The 13,630-nt window shown below is 50.0% G+C and overlaps 1 protein-coding gene across 1 annotated transcript in view; it reads left to right on the top strand.

Moving 5' to 3' along the window:
• The window catches only part of LOC140721343 (NACHT, LRR and PYD domains-containing protein 3-like), a 52,365-nt gene that overhangs the window by 15,034 nt on the left and 23,701 nt on the right, over positions 1 to 13,630 (top strand). Inside the window, exons 4-5 of the mRNA XM_073036184.1 lie at positions 1,550 to 1,721; positions 3,264 to 3,292. Of these exons, the coding sequence (XP_072892285.1) occupies positions 1,550 to 1,721; positions 3,264 to 3,292 (201 nt within the window). The remainder of the gene's footprint in view (positions 1 to 1,549; positions 1,722 to 3,263; positions 3,293 to 13,630) is intronic.

Genomic DNA, 13,630 nt, shown 5'->3' on the forward strand with positions numbered 1-13,630 from the left:
GTAAACTGGTCATATTCTGCATGGAGGTCGGTGACCAGTGGTGTGCCTCAGGGATCTCTTCTGGGACCATTCTCTTTGTGATTTTTATAATGACCTGGATGAGGAAGTGGAAGGATGGGTTAGCAAGTTTGTGGATGACACAAAGGTTGGAGGTGTTGTGGATAGTGGGGACCGCTGTCAGAGGTTACAGCAGGACATTGATAGGATGCAAAATTGGGCAGAAAAGTGGCAGATGGAGTTCAACCCAGATAAGTGTGAAGTGGTTCATTTTGGGAGGTCAAATATGATGGCAGAATATAATATTAATGATAAGACTCTTGGCAGTGTGGAGGATCAGAGGGATCTTGGGGACCGAGACCATAGGACACTCAAAGCAGCTGCGTGGGTTGACTCTGTAGTTAACAAGGCATACGGTGTATTGGCCTTCATCAGTCGAGGAATTGAATTTAGGAGCCGAGAGGTAATATTGCAGCTATATAGGACCCTGGTCAGAGCCCACTTGGAGTGCTGTACTCATTTCTGGTCGCCTCACTACAGGAAGGATGTGAAAGCTATAGAAAGGGTGTAGAGGAGGTTTAAAAGGATGTTGCCTGGATTGGGGAGCATGCCTTATGTGAATAGGTTGAGAGATCTCAGCCTTTTCTACTTGGAGTGACGGAGGATGAGAGGCGACCTGATAGAGGTGTATACGATGATGAGAGGCATTGATCGTGTGGACAGTCAGGAGCTTTTTCGCAGGGCTGAAGTGATTGCCACAAGAGGACACAGGTTTAAGGTGCTGGGCAGTAGGTACAGAGGATGTCAGGAGTGTTTTTCACTCAGAGAGTGGCGAGTGCGTGAATGTGTTGCCAGCAAGGAAGGTGGAGGCGGATACGATAGGGTCTTTTAAGAGACTTTTGAATAGGTACATGGAGCTTAGAAAAATAGAGGGCTATAGGTACGCCTAGTAATTTCTAAGGTAGGGACATGTTCAGCACAACTTTGTGGACCGAAGGGCCTGTATTGTGTTGCAGGTTTTCTATGTTTCAATGCAAACAGTGTGGATCAGGGATACTGCCGTGTTGTAATGTGTAATCACTGAATAAACCTCCACTGGAAAAGGCAAAGGAAAGGAATCAGGTGTCAGCCAGTAATCCGCTGTCATGTTGGACACTGGCGGACTGAGGAGACGAATCACATCACCTTTTCAGCAACTTCTCTGAGACTGTTCACGCTGATACAATAACCTTCCTGATTCCTTTCATCTGTGATCGATATTTTCTGATTTCTGTTTTGCTACATCACATCCAGTGAGGAATTATTTATGGATTTGGAGCCACGTCAATGAAACGGTCACAGATCAGCCAGGCTCTCATTGACTGGTGGACCAGGTTCACGGTGAATGTCCCTCCGTGTGCTCTGCACTCAGAATGTACAGTCCATGTCCAGACAGGATCAGTACCCGTCCGGGTGACTGCTCAGTGTGATCCCGTTACAGAGCACATCATTTACTTCTCATTCTCTGTGTGAATCTGTCAGTCCCCAATATGTTCACTGTTACTCTTCACAGAAAATCTCTGATCTCGCTGATAAGGGAGAGCGGGCGGACAGTTCTAAACTCCTCCTGAGCCTGGTGATGGAGAAAGGCTCCCGCGCCCTGAGGGAAATGTGGGAAACCTTTCTAAAAATGCGGATTGGTGTCCCAAAGTTGGACAAAATACTGAAGGAAATACAGGCGTATGGTGAGATTATATCAGAGATTAATTTAAATTTTGTTCGCAACACAGCACACTTTACAAATTTACAAAAATGATTTGCTCAATTTGTTTAAATTCAAACAAGTTGTGATCCTTCCCATCGATCAGTTCCTGCTCAACTTTTACTAACGTTTCTCAGTGAGTTGAATTGCAAGAGATCGTTCATTGAACATTGCACAGTATAACACAGGAATAATATTGTGCCGAAACAGCTAACAAGTAAATCAAACAAACCTGAAGTCTAATCTCTCCTTCCTTCACCATGTCCACATGCCTCCATCTTCCTTACATCCATGTGACTGTCCAAAAGTCCCTTAGCAGCTTCTAATAATTTCCCTCGACCACCTTACCAGGCAGTGCGTTCCAGGCAGCCACGACTCTCTGACTTAAAAAATAAGCTATCTTTCACATCCCCCTTCATTCTATACCCTCTCACCTTCAATATATTTCCTCTTGTAATAGAAACTTCAACCGCAGGAAACCGATTGTCTCTGTCCACTCTATTTATGCCTCTCATAATCTTGTAAACCTGTGTCAGAGCCTCCCCTTCGCCTCCGATGATCCAGAAAAAACAATCAAATTGTATCCGGTCCCTCATGATAGCACATGGCCTGTAAACCAGGCGGCATCCTGGTAAACCTATTCTGCTCCCACTCAAAAGCCTCAACATCCCTCCGGTGGTGGGGCAATTGGAACGATACGTAATGGCCCAGGCGAAGCTGAATCAGAGTTTATAAAGTTGAAAGTTGACCTTTGTTTCCACCAACGGTTGTAATTTGACTCAGGTAATGTTAGGTATCTCACAACATTCAAACTGTCTCGGTTTATCGCTGCCTGTCAGTTTCTGAGGCACCATTTGCCCGTTGAAGGCAAGTTTCTGAAGTAGGTAAATGCAGGTGTAATTACTGAGAACTGAATGCCTCCAAGCTGATCCAAGTTCGAACTGCACGCAGTACTCCAAATCAGACCTCGCAAACGACCCATACGACTCCAACATGACATGCCAATTTCTCTGCTCAACAGAGACGAGAAAATCTGCAGATTCCGGTAATCTAAGCAATGCACACAGAATGCTGGAGGATCTCAGCAGGTCAGTCAGCAACTATGGGAATCAACGTTTCGGGAAGCGTCCCAGCCTACAACGTCGGCTGTATACACGTTTCCTTAATTGCTGACTGCCTGCTGAATTTCTCCAGCATTTTGTGTGTCTATCCTCAACAGTTAGATTTATAACATCCGGTGTATCAAAGCTTTCTTTACGACCCTATCTCCACATGACCCTACTTTCAATTAATTAAATCCTTTGAGTTGTATCTACTTTCTTCAGTGCACTCTTCAGAGTCCTTTCTTTCGCTGTATAATTCCTTCCCTGACTTGTCCTTTCAAATTGTAACACATTAGTGTGTCTATTTCGGATTGTGTTCCGTCACCTGCTGCACAGAATCCCCGTCTTTAGGCTCCAGAGAGAAATTTGCTGACCAATAGGTGTTCCGTAATGTCTTTAATTTTCTCCATTTTCTGTCACAGGTCCGGGCTCAGTGATCACCGAGCTCCTGGCAAGCTGGGACGATTCCCAGCTGCTGCAGTTGACGGACTTCTACCGGGACAGGCTGGAGCAGGCGATGGAAGGAGGGGTGCACGGAGTGAGCCTGGCGTTAACGGCCGAGAATCAGTTCAGCGGAGAGGAACATCGGGTGAGTGGGAGGGAGAATGGGTTTGAATTTTCACACATCACAGGACTGATGGGTGTCGGAACTCTCACTCATCGGATAGTAAAGCATAAAAATATTTCACAAATAAATTTATATAATTCTTAAAACTGTGAATCAGAAGCAATGATTGAAAGAGGTGTAAATACTCCCAGTGGCAGCTGAATGTTCAGTGCGAGAGGAGCAGGTAACAATTGAACGAGGTTGCAATAAATGAATTTAAATGGAAATAGAAACACAGGAAACATGGAAAACCAACCGGCAGCCCATTCCACGCACTCACCACTCTCTGCATAAAAAAAAAACAACTTACCCCTGATATGTCCTCTGTACCTACTCCCCAGCACCTTAAACATGTGCCCTCCTGTGGCAACCATTTCAGCCCTGGGATAAAGCCTCTGACTATCCATATGATCAATGCCTCTCATCATCTTATACCGCTCCATCAGGTCACCTTTCATCCTCCATCACTCCAAGGAGAAAAGGCCGAGTTCACTCAACCTATTCTCATAAGGCATGCTCCCCAATCCAGGCAACATCCTTGTAAATCTCCTCTGCACCCTTTCAATGGCTTCCACATCCTTCCTGTGGTGAGGCGACCAGAATTGAGCACAGTACTCCAAGTGTGATCTGACCAGGGTCCTATAAAGCTGCAACATTACCTCTCGGCTCCTAAATTCAATTCCACGATTGATGAAGGCCAATACACCGTACGCCTTCTTAACCATAGAGTCAACCTGCGCAGATGCTTTGAGTGTCCTATGGACTCGGACCCCAAGATCCCTCTGATCCTCCACACTGCCAAGAGTCTTACCATTAATACTATATTCTGCCAACATATTTCACCTAACAAAATGAACCACTTCACACTTATCTGGGTTGAACTCCATCTGCCATTTCTCAGCCCAGTTTTTCATCCTATCAGTGTCCCACTGTAACCTCTGACAGCACTCCACACTTTCCACAACACCCCCAACCTTGGCGTCATCAAATACGGTTGGAATTTTTATTTTGGGAAGACCGTGCAGCGTGACGGCAGGATGTCAGAGAGAACCGGGACATCATCTGTGGGTGCCACAGGAGCTCGAGTATATTCTGTTCTGGGTGGAAATGACTGTGTTACAATCTGTAACTGCAAACAGTGTGGATTGGGGAATACCGCCATGTTGTAATGTGTAGTCACTGAATAAACCTCCACTGGAAAAGGCAAAGGAAAGGCATCAGGTGTCAGCCGGTAATCCGCTGTCATGTTGGACACTGGCGGACTGAGGAGGTGAATCACATCATCTTTTCCGCAACTTCTCTGAGACTGCTCACGCTGATACAATAACCTTCCTGATTTCTTTCATCTGTGATCGATATTTTCTGATTTCTGTTTTTCACTGTCAAATCCAGTGAGGAATTATTTATGGATTTGGAGCCACGTCAATGAAGCGGTCACAGATCAGCCAGGATCTCATTGACTGGTGGACCAGGTTCATGGTGAATGTCCCTCCGTGTGCTCTGCACTCAGAATGTACAGACCATGTCCAGACAGGATAGGCACTCGTCCGGGTGACTGCTCAGTGTGATCCCGTTAGAGAGCACATCATTTACTTCTCATTCTCTGTGTGAATCTGTCAGTCCCCAATATGTTCGCTGTTACTCTTCACAGAAAATGTCTGATCTCGTTGATAAGGGAGAGCGGGCGGACAGTTCTAAACTCCTCCTGAGCCTGGTGATGGAGAAAGGCTCCCGCGTCCTGAGGGTGATGTGGGAAACCTTTGTCAAAATGCGGATTGGTGTCCCAAGTTTGGACAAAATACTTGAGGAAATCCAGATTTATGGTGAGATTATATCAGAGATTAACTTAAATTTGGACTGCAACACAGCACACTTTAAAATTTTACAAAAATGATTTCCTTAATTTGTTTAAATCCAAACAGGTTGTGATCCTTCCCATCGACCAATTCCCGATCAACATTTACTAAAGGTTCTCAGTGAGCTGAAAGGTAAGTGAACGTGCATTGAACATTGAAGAGTATAACACAGCAATAAGCATTTAGGCAAATAATATTGTGCCGAAACAGCTGAGAAATTAATCAAACAAACCCAAACTCTAATCTTTCCTTCCTTCACCATGTCCACATGCCCCCACCTTCCTTACATCCATGTGCCTGTCCAAAAGTCCCTTAAAAGCTTCTAATAATTTGCCTCGACCACCTTACCAGGCAGTGTGTTCCAGGCAGCCACGACTCTTTGATTAAAAAAATAAGCTATCCTTCACATCCCCCTTCATTCTGCACCCTCTCACCTTCAATATGTTCCCTCTGGTAATAGACCTTTCAACCGCGGGAAACCGATTCTCTCTGTCCACTCTATCTAAGCCTCTCATAATCTTGTCATCCTGTGTCAGAGCTCCCCAGAGCCTCCGATGATCCAGAGCAAACAACCTAATTTTATGCAGCCTCTCATGATAGCACATGCCCTCTAAACCAGGCAGCATCCAGGTTAACCTCTTCTGCTCCCTCTCTAAAGCCTCAACATCCCTCCGGTAGTGGGGTGATCGTAACGGTACGCAATGGCCCAGATGAGGCTGAAGCAGAGTTTATAAGGTTGAAACTTGTCCTCTGTTTCCACCAACGTTTGTAATTTGCGTCGGGCGGTTCAGTTGTTGAGCCACGAGGATCTGACCATGTAAATGTTGGCTCTGTAACAGAGAACACAGTGAGACACAGGGAAACATGTCTTCTGGAGGGAGAGTTTTCAAAGGACATTTTGAGGAAAGAGGCAGAGAGCTGGCGAGTTTGAGGAAAGTGGTCACACCGCTCTGGGGCCTGCAACTACAGATCCCCACCGGAGTCTGAGTGGAGAAGGGGCAATCTGGAGATGGGGTGAAAAAAAAATTATATTTCTGACGAAAAAGTCAAAACCTTCCCTTGTCAGCCACTGCCCCCTCCTGAACAGCCTCATCCTTAATTATTTTCTAAACTCCCCCAATTCCTGCAGATGATCTTTTCTTAGAGTTGGACGTCCACTGAGGTCCCAGTCACAGAATAGTAGTAATAGCATCACTTTAATTAGAAAACCAGGTAACATCCCAACTGGTCTGTTCAACCACAGAGCAGCAGATGAACCCCGCTGTGTTCACATCTGCACTCCCTAGTGCAAACACTGCTACAGTGTTAGAGAGGGTGAGACTGGGGGACATATTCCTCAGCTCAGTCCACAGAAGCTGAAATTCCTGTCTGCCGGTGTTGTGTGATGGACACTGTGGAAGGGTGAGAGATGGGAATTAGGACAGGGAAACCGAGGGTTGTGGGATCGCGGCAAGGAAGGTGGAAAGGTCTGAAAATATCTATAAATAATATTACAATTAGTTAAATTGTGACCGTCTGGATGGGAAGCTCACTACATCCATAAGCCCATCATGTCTGTGAAAATGGAGCCCGGGGCAGTGCATGGGCTCAAGAGATTGTAAGACATCATCATCGCAGACTGAGTTGGAACACTCAACTGCACATTTAACACAGGAGAGAGCGAAGGAAAGACAAATATCACAAGACGTACTAATATTGCATCAGCCCATGTTTTATCTGATTATTCAAAGCTCTTAACAGAAATATAGGGAATCTCGGCCAGAACCCTGGTTCAGTCTCTCTCACTTACAGGAACATATCCCAAAGATGATAATTTAAATTTGGTACCAGAGATAGACCAATCAGGAAGTTTACAAACTACACACGTCTCTGAGACCTCTGTTAATGTTGCTCCTGTCCACATCCGGTCAATGAAACCCCTCAGTGTCCCTGAACACGGGTTTAGTAAATCGCTACAAGATTGTTCCTCATTGTCCTTCATCCGGTTTACAGAGGGAACACACCTGACAGTGAAATTCCCACACCGGTTTCTGAATATGAAACAGATACACCCCCTGATTATTGAAGAACATCATTTCTACCTCTGTCACATTCTCTAAATTAAATACGTCCACAATCAATGTTTTCCTATGCTCCCTATCACAACTAAATACATTGAATAGAGACCCCTCACATAACTGACAGGGTCCTGACACACAGTGAGACCCCACAGACACCAGACGGGGTCCCGACACACTGTGAGACCCCACACACACACCTGACAGGGTCCTGACACACTGTGAGACCCAACACACACCTGACAGGGTCTTGAAACACTGTGAGACCCCACACACCCCTGACAGGGCCCTGAAACACTGTGAGACCGCACACACCCCTGACAGGATCCTGACACACTGTGAGACCCCACACACCCCTGACAGGGTCCTGACACACTGTGAGACCCCACACACACCTGACAGGGTCCTGACACACTGTGAGACCTCACACACCCCTGACAGGGTCCTGACACACTGTGAGACCCCACACACCCCTGACAGGGTCCTGTCACCCTGTGAGACCCCACACACACCTGACAGGGTCCTGACACACGGTGAGACCCCACACACCCCTGACAGGGTCCTGACACACGGTGAGACCCCACACACCCGTGGCAGGGTCCTGATACACCGTGAGGCACCACAATCCCTTAGCACGCTCCCGACATGCTGTGAGATCGCACACACACCTGGCAGGTTCCCAACACATTGTGAGAAACCACACACCCCTGAGAGGGTCCTGACACACTGTGAGACCACAAACAACCAAGGCATGGTCTCAACACACTGTGAGACCCCACACACGATTGGTATGGTCCTGACAGATTGTGAGATCCCACATACCCCTGAAAGGTTCTGGACATACCATGAAACCCCACATGCCCCGACAGAGCTCTGACACACTGTGAAACCCCACATACTCCTGGCAGGGTCCTGACACACTGGCAGACCACACACACCCCTGACAGGGTCCTGACACACTGGCAGACCACACACACCCCTGGCAGGGTCCTGACACACTGAGAGACACCACACCCTCTGAAGATGATACTGACAAACATTGAAACAGCACACACCCCTGACAGGTCCTGACACACCGTGTGACCCCACACACCCTGGAAGGGTCCTAAAACACTGTGAGGCACCACACACATCTGGCAGGGTCCTGATAGACTGTGAGACCCCACACACCCCTGACAGGGTCCTGACACCCTTTGATACACTACACACCCGTGACAGGGTCGTGACACACTATCACACCGCACACTCCCCCGGCAGAGTCCTGCACACTGTGAGACCCCACAGACATCTGGCAGGATCTTGACACACTGTGAGTCCCACACACTATTGGCGGGGTCCTGACACACTGTAAGACCCACACATCACTGAGAAGGTATGACATGCTGTGAGACCTCTCACACATCTGACAGGGTCCTGCCACACACCGAGACCCGATAAAACCTGGCAGGGTCGTGACTCACTGTGAGACGCCACACATCCCTGACAGGGTCTGACACACTGTGAGACCTCACACATCCCTGGCATGTTCATGACACACGGTGAGACACTACATACCACTGGCAGTGTCCTGACACACTTTCAGACCCCACGCACCCCTGCAGGGTCCTGATAGACTGTGAGACCACACACGTTCCTGACAGCGTCCTGACAGACTGTGAGACCACAGACTCCCCTAACAGGGTGTTGACATATTGTGTACGCCGCACACCCCTGACAGGGTCCTGACACACTGTGAGACCCCACGCCACCCTGACAGGGTCCTGACACAGTGTGAGACCCCGCAGAGCCCAGGCAGATTCCCGACAGACTGTAAACCCAACACAGCACTGACAGCGTCCTGACACACTGTGAGATCCCACATGCTGCTGACAGGATCGTGTCACACTGTGAGACCCACACACGATTGCCAGGGTCCTGACACAGTGTGTGAGACACTACACACTACTGACAGGGCTCTGACCCACTGTGAAAACCCAATCATAGCTGACAGGGTCCTGGCACACTGTGAGACCCCACGCCACACTGACAGGGTCTTGACACACTTTGATACACTACACACCCTTGACAGGGTCCTGACACACTGTCAGAACCCAAACTCCCCTGGCAGGGTCCTGACACACTGGCAGACCACACACACCCCTGGCAGGGTCCTAACACTCTGAGAGACACCACACCCTCTGAAGATGATACTAACAAACATTGAAACAGCACACACCCCTGACAGGTCCTGACACACCGTGCGACCCCACACACCCTGGAAGGGTCCTGAAACACTGAGGCACCACACACATCTGGCAGGGTCCTGATAGACTGTGAGACCCCACAAAACCCAGGCAGGGTCCTGACACACGGTCAGACCCCACACACACCTGCAGGGCCCTCTCACACAGTGAGCCCCCACACTCACCTGGTAGGGTCCTCACACACTGTGAGACCCACACACGATTGGCAGGGTGCTGACACACTGTGAAATTCCACACACCCTGAGAGAGTCCTGACACACTGCAAGATCCCACACACCCCTGACAGGGTCCTGACACCCTTTGATACACTACACACCCCTGACAGGGTCGTGACACACTATCAGACCGACACTCCCCCGGCAGAGTCCTGCACACTGTGAGACCCCACAGACATATGGCAGGATCTTGACACACTGTGAGTCCCACACAGTATTGGCGGGGGTCCTGACACACTGTATGACCCCACATATCACTGAGAAGGTATGACTCACTGTGAGACACCACACACCCCTGTCAGGTTCCTGACACACTTTGAGATTCCACACACACATGACAGGGTCCTGAAACACTGTGAGAGCCCACACACCCCTGACAACGTCCTGTCACACTGCAAGACCCTACACATCCCAGACAGGGTCCTCACTCACTGTGAGAAACCACACACCTCTGTCAGGGTACTGACGCACATTGAGATCCCACATACCCCTGTCAGGGTCCTGACACACTGTGAAACCCCACACACGATTGGTATGGTCCTGACACAGTGTAAGACCCCACACACCACTGACAGGGTCCTGACAGACTGTGAGATCCCAAACACCCCTGAAAGGTTCTGTACATACCATGAAACCCCACACGCCCCGACAGGGCTCTGACACACCGTGAAACCACACACACACTTGACAGGGTCCTAACACACTGAGAGACACCACACCCTCCGAAGATGATCCTGACAAACATTGAGACACCACTCACACCTGACAGGGTCCTGAAACACTGTGAAGCACCACACATCCCTGACAGCGTCCTGACAAACTGTGAGACCCCACAATCCCTTAGCACGCTCCCGACATGCTGTGAGATCGCACACACCCCTGGCAGGTTCCAAACACACTGTGAGACGCCACACACCCTGAAAGTGTCCTAAACCAAAGTGAGACCCCCAAACACCTCTGTAACGGTCCGGACACGCTGTGATATCGCACATACCACCGAAAGGGACCTGACCCACTGTCCGACCCCAGAAACCCCTGACAGGGTCCTGAGAAATTGTGAGACCACACAGACATATGGCAGGATCTTGATACACTGTGAGTCCCACACACTATTGGCGGGGGTCCTGACACACTGTAAGACCCCACACATCACTGAGAAGGTATGACATGCTGTGAGACCTCTCACACATCTGACAGAGTCCTGCCACACACCGAGACCCGATAAAACCTGGCAGGGTCGTGACTCACTGTGAGACGCCACACATCCCTGACAGGGTCTGACACACTGTCAGACCTCACACATCCCTGGCATGTTCATGACAAACGGTGAGACACTACATACCACTGGCAGTGTCCTGACACACTTTCAGACCCCACGCACCCCTGCAGGGTCCTGATAGACTGTGAGACCACATACGTTCCTGACAGCGTCCCGACAGACTGTGAACCCAACACAGCACTGACAGCGTCCTGACACACTGTGAGATCCCACATGCTGCTGACAGGATCCTGACACACTGCGAGACCCACACACACTTGACAGAGTCCTGACACACTGATAGACTCCACATACCTCTGGTAGAGTCCCAACACACTGTCAGACCCCACACTCCCCAGCATGGTCCTGACACACAGTGAAACCCCACACACATCCCCTGACAGGGCCCGGAAATCTGTGAGACCCACACACCCCTGGCAGGGTCCTGATTGACTGTGAGACCCCATACGACACTGGCAGGGTTCTGCACATTGTCAGACCCTACACACCCATGCTGGGTCCTAACACACTGAGAGACCCAACACACCCCAGGCAGGGCACTCATACACTGTGAGAAACCTCACACCTCTGTCAGGGTACTGAAACACATTGAGACTCAGCATAGCCTTGTCTAGTTCCTGACACACTGTGAGATGCCACAGCCCCCTGAAAGAGTCCTAACACAAAGTGAGACCCCAAACAGAATCTGTAAGGGTCCGGACACGCTGTGATATCGCACACACCACCGATAGGAACCTGACCCAATGTCCGATCTCAGAAACCCCTGACAGGGTCCTGACACACTGTGAGACCCCACACACCCCTGGTAGGGTTCTGACACACTGTGACACCCCAGACACCCCTGACGGTTTCCTGACACACTGCGAGACCCCACACACATCTGGCAGGGTCCTGATAGACTGTGAGACCCCACACAAACCAGGCAGGGTCCTGGCACACTGTCAGGCCCCACACACACCTGCAGGGCCCTCTCACACAGTGAGCCCCCACACTCAGCTGGTAGGGTCCTGACACACTGTGAAACCCCACACACCCTGAAAGAGTCCTGACACACTGCAAGATCCCACACACCTCTGACAGGGTCCTGACCCCCTTTTATACACTACACACCCTTGACAGGGTCGTCACACACTGTCAGACTGCACACACCCCCGGCAGGGTCCTGCACAGTGTGAGACCCCACACACATCTGGAAGGATCTTGACACACTGTGAGTCCCACACAGTATTGGCGGGGTCCTGACACACTGTAAGACCCCACACATCACTGAGAAGGTATGACACACTGTGAGACCTCACACACATCTGACAGGGTCCTGCCACACACCGAGACCCGATAAAACTTGGCAGGGTCGTGACTTACTGTGAGACACCACACACCCCTGTCAGGTTCCTGACACACTTTGAGATTCCACACACACATGACAGGGTCCTGAAACACTGTGAGAGCCCACACACCCCTGACAACGTCCTGTCACACTGCAAGACCCTACACATCCCAGACAGGGTCCTCACTCACTGTGAGAAACCACACACCTCTGTCAGGGTACTGACGCACATTGAGATCCCACATACCCCTGTCAGGGTCCTGACACACTGTGAAACCCCACACACGATTGGTATGGTCCTGACACAGTGTAAGACCCCACACACCACTGACAGGGTCCTGACAGACTGTGAGATCCCAAACACCCCTGAAAGGTTCTGTACATACCATGAAACCCCACACGCCCCGACAGGGCTCTGACACACCGTGAAACCACACACACACTTGACAGGGTCCTAACACACTGAGAGACACCACACCCTCCGAAGATGATCCTGACAAACATTGAGACACCACTCACACCTGACAGGGTCCTGAAACACTGTGAGGCACCACACATCCCTGACAGCGTCCTGACAAACTGTGAGACCCCACAATCCCTTAGCACGCTCCCGACATGCTGTGAGATCGCACACACCCCTGGCAGGTTACAAACACACTGTGAGACGCCACACACCCTGAAAGTGTCCTAAACCAAAGTGAGACCCCCAAACACCTCTGTAACGGTCCGGACACGCTGTGATATCGCACATACCACCGAAAGGGACCTGACCCACTGTCCGACCCCAGAAACCCCTGACAGGGTCCTGAGAAATTGTGAGACCACACAGACATATGGCGGGGGTCCTGACACACTGTAAGACCCCACACATCACTGAGAAGGTATGACATGCTGTGAGACCTCTCACACATCTGACAGAGTCCTGCCACACACCGAGACCCGATAAAACCTGGCAGGGTCGTGACTCACTGTGAGACGCCACACATCCCTGACAGGGTCTGACACACTGTGAGACCTCACACATCCCTGGCATGTTCATGACAAACGGTGAGACACTACATACCACTGGCAGTGTCCTGACACACTTTCAGACCCCACGCACCCCGGCAGGGTCCTGATAGACTGTGAGACCACATACGTTCCTGACAGCGTCCCGACAGACTGTGAACCCAACACAGCACTGACAGCGTCCTGACACACTGTGA

This window comes from Hemitrygon akajei, unplaced genomic scaffold (assembly GCF_048418815.1).
Source record: "Hemitrygon akajei unplaced genomic scaffold, sHemAka1.3 Scf000054, whole genome shotgun sequence".
In the NCBI taxonomy this organism is placed as follows: domain Eukaryota; kingdom Metazoa; phylum Chordata; class Chondrichthyes; order Myliobatiformes; family Dasyatidae; genus Hemitrygon; species Hemitrygon akajei.